Genomic DNA, 13774 nt, shown 5'->3' with positions numbered 1-13774 from the left:
CCAAGGTTTGACTTGAGCAACCACTAAGATAAGTTGCCATGAGCACTGCAGATGGAGCAGATGTAGGGAAAAGTGGAGATCAGCATTTTCACTAATTTGTTCATTTTCTGCTCCCTTCCCTACAACATAAGCAGGAACTTGCCTAGATTTGTTCACCTAATATATCACAAGGTCAGTAAATGTATCTGAATGAATGGATCACCACAGAGAAGTAAATTAATTTGCCCAAGATGTCATAGCAAATATATTGTAGAGCTGGAATAGTTATACCTCTTCCCTAGTCAAGGACTATTTCTGCAAGGACATCCTTGCCTGGCATCAGTCAAGAATTCATTTAACAGTTTCATCTCTCCCTGTCAGCCAAGCCCTTCTAATAGCAGTCTTCCACTCACTGAAAAGTCAGGTGAAGTTGAAGGTCTCCGGTGAGGTCGCCACCGTTCAGACCTGCCAGGGGACCACTGGTGTCCCTGCAAGACAGAATGGAAGATATCACTGCTTCTTTCCAGGGGCAGATTCTGGCAAATGATGTGGCAATGGAAGAACTTGATGTCGCTGCCAAAAATGGCCGAATTTACACACTGACTGGAGTTCTGATTCCTCCCTCCATCGTCCCAATTCTGCCCCACCGATGCGACGAAGCAAAGAGAGAGATGAAACTGGTAAGAAAACTGGGACAGTAAATAAGGGCCCCTAACCTGCCCCACAAAGCAGACAACGTTCCCAGCTCTCACCGTTCTGAGGAGCCTAAACTCAGAGGGTTTCTGTTTTCATAGAGAGGCAGGCATGAACTGTTTCCTTTGGGGGAATTTCCACAGTGATAGATGATGCCTAGGTGTATTAGTTTTCTAGAGCTGCCATAACAAATGACCACAAACTAGGCAGCTTAAAGCAACAGAGATGTGTTCTCTCATAGCTCTGGAGGCCAGAAGTCCGACATCAAAGTATTAGCAGGGCCTCTGAAGGTTTGGGGTTGTGGGGTGGGGGTCTTCCTTGCCTCTTCCAGTTTCTGGTGCCTCCTGGGGACCCTCAGCATTCCTTGCTTGTAACTGCGTCATTTCAGTCTCTGCCTCCGTCTTTGCCTGGCCTTCTTCCCTGTTTGTGTCACTGTGTCCCCTTCTCTTCTTGTAAAGACACAAGTCATTAGATCTAGAGCCCACCCCCATCCATATGGCCTCATCCTAACTAGTTACGTTTGTGAAGACTCAGTTTCCAAATAAGATCACATTCAGAGATTTGGGAAAACATCCATTTTGGGGGGGAACACTATTCAACCCACCACACTTCAAGGCACTTTAAGAGGGATTTAAAATAGAATTTCTTCTCAGGTGGATGTCTGGCCTAGCCAATCAACCATCTTTCTGTACTTCTTTTCAAATACCAAACTTCCTGTTTGCCTATGAGTTTATGTACCTTCTAATGGCCTTTCCTGTTTCCATAGCAACTTTCTTTGGCTCAGCTGGTTTTAATCAGAGCACCCCAAATGTTAACCTTGCTGTTACATGTGATCTTTCAGTTCCCATGGAAACCACAACCCCAAAGTCACAGCAATAATAGGTCTGAGTATTTCTTTTCAGGACACTTCAATAATGCTTCAATGATTGTCCTCACAATATCCTTGGAACATGGGCATTGAACAAGGAATAAAGGCCTGTTTTTATAGATTTTATTGTATTGATCCCTCTCCTTATCATGAAGGCTGGAAGTACCTAGTTGAGTGCCTGGCACAGACTTGTGGCTGATTCCTTTGGTTCCAGATTTCTTAATTAATATAATGACTCTAATATGTTTTAGCTACTGTTACGGTACTGGTTCCCCATGCCAGACACATGCCATCTGCAGGATTTAGTTCAACTTTGAACACCACTTTTAAAGAGAGGCAGAAACTTGGTCACTTTCCCAGCCAGTCCCTGGCAGCAATTTAGGTGTTTGGTTCAATCCTTGAAATAAATACTGGCAGGTGTGTCACCTGGCTTAGGCCAGGATGAAGATCAGAAAAGGACAGATGGAAATAGTCTCATCTCCTGAGCCAAAGGCAAAAATATTAGGGAAATTGGGCCTCTGCAGAAAAGAGTGAATCGGAGTCAATAATTAGACTCCTTCGGAGCTTCTCCACCCCAAGCAGCTGCTGTTCAAGTTCAGGGAAGGAATTCCGTGGAGGAAACAAGGGCAGCCATAAGTTCAAGGTTGTCTAATTCCAGGTTGTTCAAAAGTTTGTTCTTCATCTCCCCAACGAACAGAATCAACATGTGGGTTTGAACCGCAGCCTAAAGCATAGATGGGGAAAAGAGCTTCCCATTAGCCGCCTTAGAATGGAGTCTTCTATTTTCTCTGGGTGTAAAATCAAATCTATCTGCTCCATGTGATTTAGGGTGGTTTTGATTGTCTATTAAAAGCACAAATGCATTCTCTGGAAAGTATGTATTGCTAGCAGAGAATAGAAGCTGCTGGCACCTCCTAGAAGTCTCAGTTTTCACCAGGATGAACCCATAGCTGCCTTTGGCCATGTACGTTTGGATTTGGGGACATGTATTTTGGATTTTAAAGGTTTAATAAATAGCACTGTGTACTTGACAGGGTCTAGGGTCCCTGCAGGAAACAGAATGTATCCCAAAGGTTCAAATGGAGAGAGTTTAATGAAGAAGCTACTACAGAGAGACGGGCAGGGCTAGGGAAATAAACAAGTTATGCTGGGACATCCAGGGACAGGCAATGGCAGGAAATCATTCCCACTCCAAGGCCAAGGATTCACAGTGGGGGGTCAAGAAGGGGAGCAGGGTTACCTGAACCCAGTGAGAGTGGGAAGAGCGGAGGAAGTGACGCCATCAGCAACTATAGAAATGGTGCCTAAGTACATAGAGAGCAGGGAAGAAATACCTTGACTTCACTCTCCTCCAACCCATCAGTATCCTGCTGGTGTCTCCCATTGGCCAAGACCAATCAGAAGCGGCCAAGGAAGCCCAAGAGACCATCCTCCAAGTTCTACCTGCTAGAACACAGAGCCCAGTAGAGAACTTCAGAGAATGGATCTGGAAAGATTTGGAGGCACACACCCCTTTCCTTGTTCCTGAATCACTGAAGTGAGGAGCCCAGGAGAATGAAAGGCAGAGTTTCAATGTTCATCCTCATTACTGCTAAGCTCATTGGAGAACAAGGACTTCATCCTAATCCTTCACCCTTGGCACAGATGGCCAACTACAGTGCCCCCTGTGGGTCAGGTGCTTCTCTACACACAGAGAGTTGATCTGTCTGACCCTAAAAGAAGGAGAGGAAGGCACTTTGCAGGCTCGGTTCCTTCTCCCCAAACCCTCCTGCACCACCTTTACTCCTTTTCTATGGGGAGGAGTCAGAAGGGGGCGGGGAAAGAGGCTGGGAGGGTTACTCTAGTAGAACCCCCTTTTCAGGGAGGAAGCATGAGACCAGACAGGGCAGTCCCCTGCTCCCTCCTGCAGGAGCACCTGTGCTGATCCGCTGACTTTCCTTCCAGGGCACATGTGTGAGCTGTTCCCTCATCTATTGGAGCAAATGTCCTGCCAACTCCGAGCCCACGGTGAGTGTGACAGCCTCATGGAAACGTACATCACCCAGGCAACCCCACTGATGTGGTTTCTCATCCTTTCCACCTTCCTCTGAAAAGATGCTAACTCCAACTGGGGTGATATGAGATTAGCTCTTAGCCTACTGCCTGTTTCAATCTTTGCTCATTAACCCAAAGTAAGTTGCTTAAGCTTTTTAACTCTCATTTTCTTCATCTGTAAATAATAATAATTAATAATAATAATAAACACCATGGAATTATCATGGGTTAAAAATCCAAGCACAATGCCTAAATCTAGTAGCCATTCAGTAAAGGTTCATTCCTTCTCTACTTTTCCCTCTTAAACAAAATGCAACGTTCATGTTGGGAAGGCAAAACCTTACCTCTACCCTCTAAGAGTCTCCAACTGGGCCTCAGAATTAAGCTGACATAAAACAGATTAACAGGAGAAAAGCACACAGATTTCTACGCTTACATGGGAGCCTCCATAAAAGAATGAAGACCCACACAAGTGGCAAAACCCAAGTGCTTATATAGTAGGTTGAACGAAGAATGGCAATTTGGGGAAAGCAACTAAAATGTATGGGGAGGCTAAAGGAAGAGCAATTGTTGTTTTTAATCCTCACCCAACGATATTTTTTCCATTGATTTTGTTTGTTTGTTTGTTTTTAGAAAGAGAGAGTGGAAGGGTGAGGAGGAGGAGGGGGGGAGAGAGAGAGAGAGAGAAACATTGATGTGAGAGTCACATTGATTGGTTGCCTCCCCCAACCGAAATGGGGATCAAACTGCAACCAAGGAATCAAACCCGAGACCCTTCAATCCACAGTACACTAACCACTGAGCAAAATCAGCCAGGACGAAGAGCAGTTCTTTTTACAAGGTCTGTGTGTACAGATTTTTCTTGGCTTCAACTCCCTGTCGATGGTGACAAGATATTTCTTTTCTTCGTTACAGAGAGAGCATCTTTCACATAGTTTTATCTTCTAACGAAGCTTGAGATCACCATTATTGTCCCATTTCACAGATTAGGCAACAGAGGCCCACAGTTTCCAGAAAGAAAAGAGATATCTGCTGTCTTTCAGGAACCTTTAGCTCAGAATAATCCTTATCCCAAAGTGGCATAGTTTGGGATGGAGTGTTCTGCCACTCTTTATTCGTATTTGCTCTTCCCAATTGTCATTCTAGAGAAAAATATTAAGAAAATGATACTAGAAACATCAAAACCTTTTCAAGTTTGATTGAATTCTATACACATCTACTGAGGTTCACAGTGCTGACTTTGGGGGCAGAAACATGAAAAAGATAGTTTATTTTATTTTGGTTTTGTCTTGAGAGCTCTGATCTAAAAGGAAAACAGACTACTGTACAATTCACAATCCATATGCCATGTGTTCTATTGGTGGCAAAAGCCAAATGTTCTAAGGTCAAGTTGATGAGGGAAATTTCTGCCCCTAAGTATATCCTAAGAAAGAACTTCCCTGCCCAGCCCGTGTGGCTCTGTGGTTGAGTGTCAACCTGTAAATATAGGAGGTCACAGTTTGATTCCTGGTCAGGGCACATGCCCAAGTTGTGGGCTCAATCCTCAGTGTGGGGCATGCAGGAGGCAGCCAATCAATGATTCTCTCTCATCATTGATGTTTCTATCTCTCCCTTCATCTCTGGAGTCAATAAAAAATTAAAAAAAAAAAAAACTTCCCAAGCAGAAGTTTCATTCAACACGAGAATAAATCACTAAGGAAGGTGATGAGCTCTCAGTGCAATCTTATTGTGAAGCATTTCATATAGCAAAACATTAAAATTAAATAGGCACAGGTGTTCGGATATTTATTTTGCTTAATGAAGCCATCAGCCCTGCGTCCTTCAGCATGCTGTCAACCAGGGAATATAGAGAGAGATGGGGAAGAGGAAACCGTGTTGGCCAGTATCACAGCAACTGCTGGTGCCAGCCATTGTTCTCAAAGCTTTCTGGAGCCTAGGAGGTAGGCATATTATTATCATAACCATCGTGTCACCAGGAAGCTAAGGCAAAGAAATAGCAAACACCTCGCACAAGGTCACTCGGCTGATACGTGGCAGCACCATGAACCCACATTGCCTCAGCCCAAAGGAGGAGGAGGAAGAGAAGAAAGAGAGATGAGACACGTGGGTTGGAGCCGAAAGAGCCTCCAAACTGCCCCTCCCAGGCTCCCAGGATCAGCACCTGGTTAATTATCCTGCGATCCAACCAGAGGACTGAATACTCCTTCCTCAATAAATGTATCTCAGAATTTGGGATTTTACAGTCTGTGGTGTTCTCAATCCTATCTCCTTGAGCAAGAGCCTACGAGGAAGGAGCAAGCTCACCATCAACATTTATCGAACATAAAATCTGAGCCAGGGACTAATGCGTCTGACAAAACTTGAGAACACCATTATTGTCCCATTTCAAGGATCAGGCAGCTGAGGCCCACAGAGACGACATGACTTGCCTGTGATATCCTAAAGTTAGTGCGTGGTAAGGCAGGTCCCGTTCTCTGGACCTGCCGCTTCGTAGCAGTGTTCCTTAGGAAAATGGCAACCTATCTGGGCTTCAGCTTCCTTGTCTAGGAAAGAGGGGTGAAAAACATCCATGTGGGGTTGAGGACTGATGACCTCATGTATGTAATGTGTCCGGCCCTAGTACGTTCTCAATAAATTGTAGTTCTAGATAATCATGAGTGGGCATGGTGTTAGAGAATGAAAGGGGCATTTAAATCTGCCCCCACCTCCAAGAGAAAAACAAGACTATCACTATTGGGCAGGAAGGGTCTTTCTAAAATTAGAGATAGATTCTTTACTGACTCCAAAATTTCTATGTAAGAAGAGCTTAGGGGTGGCAGTTGGATGGAAGGAGAGGCTAAGCTGTATCCAGGATGTGCAGGAAAGTGTTCCCTGATCAATTATCGATGTCTGCCGTGGCACTATAAGGGGCATAAAGATACATGGCCTGCATTGTGCTAACCCTGGCCTGTATTAGGAAACAGAGTATATAAAGAGGGTGACCACCCAGTAGGCATGGCTTAGTGGTTGAGCATCAACCTGTGAACCAGGAGGTCACAGGCCCCATCCCCAGTGGGGAGCATGCAGAAGGCAGCCGATCAATTCTTTCAAATCATTGATGTTTCTATCTCTCTCCCCCTCTCCCTTCCTCTCTGAAATCAATAAAAATATATTTTTTAAAAAAGAGGGTGACCACACCCTGACAGGGACCCACCTGTGCCCAGTGTGGTCTAGAGCATCCCTGACGTCGATGGTAAAATGGTAGTAGACCGTCTAGTATATGTAAAAGCTGGGTAATGCCAAGAGGACCTCAAAATGCACACAGCAATGCTTTTTCTCATTGGCTTTCTTCTAGGAACTCTTCACACACAAATGTGTCTACACCGGCAGAACCAGGAGCTTGAAGAGTGGCTGTGCCAGATACTGTAATGCCACCGTGAAGGTGAGGAGGGTGTGTGGCTGGGGCCTTCATCCAGGCCACCGGGGCTCACATGGAAGCCAGCAGGGCTGGGTAGTGCCAAGGCCACGCTCTTGAGCCCCAGGTTCCGTGAGACACAGGTTGCCTTGTAGCCTTGGCCATGTCTCCCTGCAAGGGAATGGAAGGGTGGATTCTCCACATGGCAGCCAGGTTGCCCCCTTCCCTGCATCCACCCCTCCCATGATGCCCTCTGGCTCTCAATATAGAGCTCACACTCCCATTGCCCCCACACAGGCCACGCTCTGCCTCTGACCTGCCTCATGCCGCCCTCAAAGTGTGGGCACTGGCCATTCCCAGCCTCAAAATGCTCTTCCAGGTTTTCTTGGAGCTGAGTTATCTTTCATGTCTCCCTTTAACAGTCACCTCCTCCATCAACACCCAATCCACAGTGACCTCCCCAATCTCCATCACCTCTGCCTCCACCCGCCGCCACTTTAGTATGGGCCTCTGTTTTCCCAGTACTGACCACGCTCTGAAATTCCCTTGTTTTTCTCCTCCTTGTCCTCCTCTTCCTTCTCTTCCTCCTCCTCCTTCTCTTACTCAACTTCCTCCTCTTCCTTGTCCTTCTTCTCCTTATTCTCCTCCTCACCTTCTCCTCCTCACCCTCCTTCTTCTTCTTCTCCTCCTCCTCCTCCTCTTCCTTGTTCTCCTTCTTCTGCTCCTCCCCTTCTCCTCCCCCTCCTTCTACTCTTCCTTATCCTCCTCCTTGTCCTCCTTCTCCTTCTTCTCCTCCTCATCCTCCTCCTCCTTGTCCTCCTTCTTCTTCTCTCCCTACTTTTCCTCCTCTCCCCCCTCCTCCTCCTCCTTCTCCTCTTTTATGTATTGTCTCTTCCTGATTAGATAGAACACAGACCATGAGCACAGCCTTCATCTGCCTTGTCCATGGTGCCGGTGCCAGGCTGCCCGCCACGGTCAGCCCTCAGTAGATTTGTGGCGAGCAGGTGGCCGAGCACTAGCCATGACATCATCTGCAAAAGAAAAGTGAGCTCATAATGGGGGAGGGAGCTAATGATGTTTATGATAATAACAGAAATTAAAATAGATCTCCTTTGAGGAATGGGCACTCTGCTTGGGTTTTAAAGGGCAACACACATTTTGTCTCTCAGATACCAAAGTGCTGCAAAGGCTTCTACGGGCCCAACTGCAACCAGTGTCCAGGAGGCTTCTTGAACCCGTGCTCGGGAAACGGACAGGTGATAAGGACAGTCCCCAGTGCATGCTTTCCATGAATGCAGAGGCTGACCTTTCTGAAGTCAAGAAATTATCTTTAAAACCACTGAACCTAGAAATGATGCAATGCCAGCCACTATTCCCAGGAAGTAAAACTAAGACAGCTCGGTTCCTAAAAGAACAGGTGTCGGCATTGGAAGGAATCTTGCCCCAGAAGGGGATGGTGGGTACAGTGATGTCGCCTCGGATCTTTGCTTTTCCGCTGCATGACCTTGGGCAACTCAGCAAGGCTCTCTGGACCCCACTTTCCTCCCACAGGAGGCAGTAGGGTGCGCTGAATCTTTAAGATTCCTTCCAGGACTAAGATTTTATGAGACTTTAAAAAAAAAGCACTGCCCAGTGATTGCTTTTTTTTAACCTACCCCAAAACCTAAGGAAACGTAAAGGCCAAAACTTAACTCTAGCTTGGAGGCCAGAGCTAAACAAACAAAGGTTTAAAAAAAAAAAAAAGTAGCTGTGGTTTATATGGAAAATGCATAGATCTGTGCATTTAAGAAATCCACATTTAAAGTATGCTCTTTCAAGGGAAAGGAGAAACTCTGCAATCACTTGTGGGGACACACGCAGGCGAAGAAAGGAGGGCGACACTGGCACTAATTAATTACCATAACCGGGTATTTGGGAAGGCACCGAGCCCAACTCTGATGAGCGTTGATGGTTCAAAATCTAGCCTCGAGCTGGCCCTGGAGGTGGGAGGCAAACATATTAACACTGAAGGGAGAACCACTGCAGTGAGAAGCCACAGAGCTGAGCAGGCGAGGACCTGGAGAGAAAGGCCAGCCTTCATTCTGGAGGTCGATGCCTCGCCTCACCGGCCCATAAGCATTGTTTGGAGGTTCCCAGTTCACCTCTGTGACTCCCACTCCCTTGAATGACTTCCCTTAACCCTTTGCACTCGCTTGCTTTTTTCTCGATTCCTTTATTCTACTCGGGATTTAATTTTTTAAATACCCCAGATTTTACAAAGCGCGGCAGTAAAATAAAAAACTGGAGTTTCTTTTCATACAAACTTATTTATTTGGATTTTTTTATATTTCAAATTATTGATACATTCAAAGAGTAATTTTAATCTCGACATCCGAGTGCAAAAGGTTAAAGTTCTAAATCCAGGCTTGGGACCCCAAGCTTATCCTGCCTGGTACCAAGAAGTCAGGTCATGCGGCGAAGCGGTCGGGGACTCCTTTGGGGGCGGCGGGTGTCGTCCTGACCGTCCGGGCCTGCCTCTGCTCCCAGTGCACAGACGGCCTCGGTGGCAACGGAACGTGCATTTGCCAGGATGGCTTCCACGGCTCCCAGTGCCAGTTCTGCTCGGATCCCAACAAGTACGGACCTCGGTGTGACAAACGTAAGTGGCACCTCCAGGGCTTCCCTCCGCTCCTCAGCCAGGCTCCCTGCTGCCCTGCAAGCCGGTGGTGTGGGCGAGCCTGGTGTCCTGGGCCCCTTTGCTTGGTGAATGCCCTCATCACAGAGCGTTTCTTTTTTTTTTTTCCAATTTTTTTATTAAGGTATTATATGTGTACATATCTTACCATTGCCCTCCCCACACCACACTCCCATATATGCCCCCACCCCCCAGAGTTTTGCATCCATTGGTTATGCTTATATGCATGCATACAAGTCCTTTGATTGATCTCTTATCTCCCCCACCTCTCCCTAACCTTCCCCTTGTAATTTGACAGTCTGTTTGATGCTTTACTGTCTCTGTATCTATCTTTTTGTTCAAGTTTATAATGTTCTTTATTATCCATAAATGAGTGAGATCATGTGGTATTTTTCTTTCATTGACTGACTTATTTCACTTAACATAATGTTCTCCAATTCCTCCCAGGTTGCTGCAAATGATGAGAATTCCTTCTTTTTTATGGCAGCATAGTATTCCATTGTGTAGATGTACCACAGTTTTCTGATCCACTCATCTGCTGACGGGCACCTAGGCTGTTTCCAAATCTTAGCTATGGTGAATTGCGCTGCTATGAACATAGGGGTGCATATATCCTTTCTAATTGGTGTTTCTAGTTTCTTCGGATATATTCCCAGGAGTGGGATTACTGGGTCAAATGGGAGTTCCATTTTCAGTTTTTTGAGGAAACTCCATACTGTTCTCCACAGTGGCTGCACCAGTCTGCAATCCCATCAGCAGTGCACGAGGGTTCCTTTTTCTCCGCATCCTCGCCAACACTTGTCGTTTGTTGATTTGTTGATGATAGCCATTCTGACAGGTGTGAGATGGTACCGCATTGTTGTTTTGATTTGCATCTCTCGGATAATTAGTGACGTTGAGCATGTTTTCATGTGTCTCTTGGCCTTCCTTCTGTCTTCTTTTGAAAAGATTCTATTTAGGTCTGTTGCCCATTTTTTTATTGGATCATTTATCTTCCTTTTATTAAGTTGCATAAGCTGCCTGTAGATGTTGGAGATTAAACCTTTATCAGTGCTAGCATTTGCAAATATGTTCTCCCATGCAGTGGGCCTTCTTGTTGTTTTGTTGATGGTTTCTTTTGCTGTGAAAAAGCTTTTTATTTTGATGTAGTCCCATTTGTTAATTTTCTCTTTAGCTTCCATTGCCCTAGGGGCAGTGTCAGTGAAGAATTTCTTTTGGCATATGTCTGACATTTTGCTGCCTGTGGATTCCTCTAGTATTTTTATGGTTTCCCGTCTTATGTTTAAGTCCTGTATCCATTTTGAGTTTATTTTTGTGTATGGCGTAAGTTGGTGATCAAGCTTCATTTTTTTGCATGTATCTGTCCAATTTTCCCAACACCATTTATTGAAGAGACTGTCTTTATTCCATTGTATGTTCATGCCTCCTTTGTCAAATATTAATTGAGCATAGTGGTTTGGGTCAATATCTGGATTCTCTATTCTGTTCCATTGATCTATATGTCTGTTCTTGTGCCAGTACCAGTCTGTTTTGAGAACAGTGGCTTTGTAATACAGCTTGAAATCTGGTATTGAGATCCCTCCTACTTTATTCTTCTTTCTCAGGATTGCTGTGGCTATTCGGGGTCTTTTTTTATTCCAGATGAATTTTTGGAGAGTTCTTTCAAGGTCTGTGAAATATGCCGTTGGTATTTTAATGGGGAGTGCATTGAATCTATAGATTGCTTTGGGTAGTATGGACATTTTAATGATGTTGATTCTACCAATCCATGAACATGGTATGTTCTTCCATCTGTTTACGTCTTCCTCTATCTCATTTTTCAGTGTCCTGTAGTTTTCCGTGTATAGGTCTTTTACCTCCTTAGTTAAGTTTATTCCTAGGTATCTTAATTTTTTTGGTGCGATGGTAAATGGGATTGCCTTTTTAGTCTCTCTGTCTGTAAGTTCACTATTGGTGTATAGAAAGGCCATAGATTTCTTGGCGTTAATTTTGTATCCTGCTACATTGCCGAATTCATTTATTAAGTCTATTAGTTTTTTGACAGAGTCTTTCGGATTTTTTATGTACAATATCATGTCGTCTGCAAATAAAGACAGCTTTACTTGTTCTTTTCCAATCTGGATGCCTTTTATTTCTTCTTCTTGTCTAATTGCAATGGCTAGTACTTCCAGTACTATGTCAAACAGGAGTGGTGAGAGTGGGCATCCCTGTCTTGTTCCTGTTCTTAGGGGAAATGTCTTTAGTTTTTGTCCATTGAGTATGATGTTTGCTGTGGGTTTATCATATATAGCTTTTATTATGTTGAGGTATGAGCCATCTATTCCCACCTTGTTGAGAGCTTTTATCAAGAAAGGGTGTTGGATTTTGTCAAATGCTTTTTCTGCATCAATTGATATGACTATGTGATTTTTATCTTTCAATTTGTTTATGTGATGTATCACGTTTATTGATTTGCGGATATTGTACCATCCTTGCATTCCTGGGATAAATCCTACTTGGTCATGGTGTATGATCTTTCTGATGTACTGCTGGAGCCGATTTGCTAGAATTTTGTTGAGGATTTTGGCATCTATGTTCATGAGGGATATTGGTCTGTAATTCTCTTTCATTGTGTTGTCTTTATCTGGTTTTGGTATTAGGGTGATGCTGGCTTCATAGAAGGAGCTTGGAAGTGTTCCTTCCACTTGAATTTTTTGGAATAGTCTGAGGAGGATAGGTTTTCGTTCTTCCTTGAATGTTTGGTAAAACTCTCCTGTGAAGCCATCAGGCCCCGGGCTTTTGTTTGCCGGAAGCTTTTTGATGACTGCTTCAATTTCGTCCATAGTTATTGGCCTATTGAGCTGTTTAGATTCTTCTTGATTGATTTTTGGAAGGTTATATTTTTCTAGGAATATGTCCATTTCCTCCAGATTGTCCAGTTTGTTGGAATAGAGTTGTTCGTAGTATTTTGTAACAATCCTTTGTATCTCAGCAGGGTCTGTTGTTATTTCACCTCTTTCATTTCTGATTTTGTTTATTTGGGTCCTCTCTCTTTGCTTCTTGGTGAGCCTGGCTAGAGGTCCATCAATCTTGTTTATCCTTTCAAAGAACCAGCTCTTGGTTTTGTTGATCTTATGTATTGTTTCTTTGGTCTCTATGTCATTTATCTCCGCTCTGATCTTTGTTATTTCCTTCCTTCTGGTTACACTGGGCTTTTCTTGCTGCTCTTTTTCTAGCTCTTTGAGTTGTAGGGTTAAGTAATTTATTACCATTGTTTCTTGTTTTTTGCAATAGGCCTGTAGAGCTATGAACTTCCCTCTCAAGACTGCTTTCGCTGTGTCCCATAGATTTTGGATTGTTGTGTTTTCATTGTCATTTGTTGCCATGATGTTTTTTATTTCTTCCTTGATCTCTCTGGTGACCCAGTCCTTGTTTAATAGCATGCTGTTTAGTCTCCATGTGTTTGATTTCTTTGGATTGTATTTATTGTAGTTGATTTCCAGTTTTATGCCACTGTGATCTGAGAAGATGCTTGATATAATTTCTATCTTCTTGAATTTGAAGAGACTTTGCCTGTGACCCAGCATATGGTCTATCTTTGAAAATGACCCTTGTGCACTTGAGAAGAATGTATATTCTGTGGCTTTGGGGTGAAATGTTCTGAAGATGTCAATTAATTCCATCTGGTCTAGTGAGTCATTTAGGATTGCTGTTTCTTTGCTGATTTTTTGTTTAGAGGATTTGTCCAGTGGTGATAGTGGGGTATTAAAGTCTCCTACTATGATTGTGTTGCTATTAATCTCTCCCTTGATATCCTCCAGGAGTTTTTTTATGTATTTGGGTGCTCCTATATTGGGAGCGTATATGTTTACCAGAATTATTTCTTCTTGTTGGATTTCTCCCTTTAGTATTATGAAGTGGCCTTCCTTATCTCTTGTTATGGCATTTACTTTGAGGTCTATTTTGTCAGATATAAGTATTGCTACCCCAGCTTTTTTTTCATTTCCATTTGCCTGAAAGATATTTTTCCATCCCTTCACTTTCAATCTGTGTGAGTCTCTTGTTCTGAGGTGGGTCTCTTGTAGACAGCATATATATGGGTCGTGTTTTTTTATCCATTCAGCTACTCGATGTCTTTTGATTGGAGCATTTA

At 44.0% G+C, this 13774-nt stretch overlaps 1 protein-coding gene across 3 annotated transcripts in view; it reads left to right on the top strand.

Moving 5' to 3' along the window:
- Positions 1 to 13774, top strand: part of STAB2 (stabilin 2) — a 128357-nt gene that overhangs the window by 36493 nt on the left and 78090 nt on the right. For all 3 annotated transcript variants that reach the window (XR_013813717.1, XM_079775418.1, XM_079775417.1), the window contains exons 18-22: positions 507 to 659; positions 3485 to 3547; positions 6909 to 6995; positions 8138 to 8224; positions 9495 to 9606. Coding sequence is in view for 2 of the 3 variants with exons in the window: in XM_079775418.1 (XP_079631544.1) it covers positions 507 to 659; positions 3485 to 3547; positions 6909 to 6995; positions 8138 to 8224; positions 9495 to 9606 (502 nt within the window). In the remaining variant the exon portion in view is untranslated. The remainder of the gene's footprint in view (positions 1 to 506; positions 660 to 3484; positions 3548 to 6908; positions 6996 to 8137; positions 8225 to 9494; positions 9607 to 13774) is intronic.

This window comes from Cnephaeus nilssonii (assembly GCF_951640355.1).
Source record: "Cnephaeus nilssonii genome assembly, chromosome: 6".
NCBI classification, from domain to species: domain Eukaryota; kingdom Metazoa; phylum Chordata; class Mammalia; order Chiroptera; family Vespertilionidae; genus Cnephaeus; species Cnephaeus nilssonii.
Note: the sequence above shows the minus strand (reverse complement) of the source record. Positions and strands in the feature narration are given on the sequence as shown.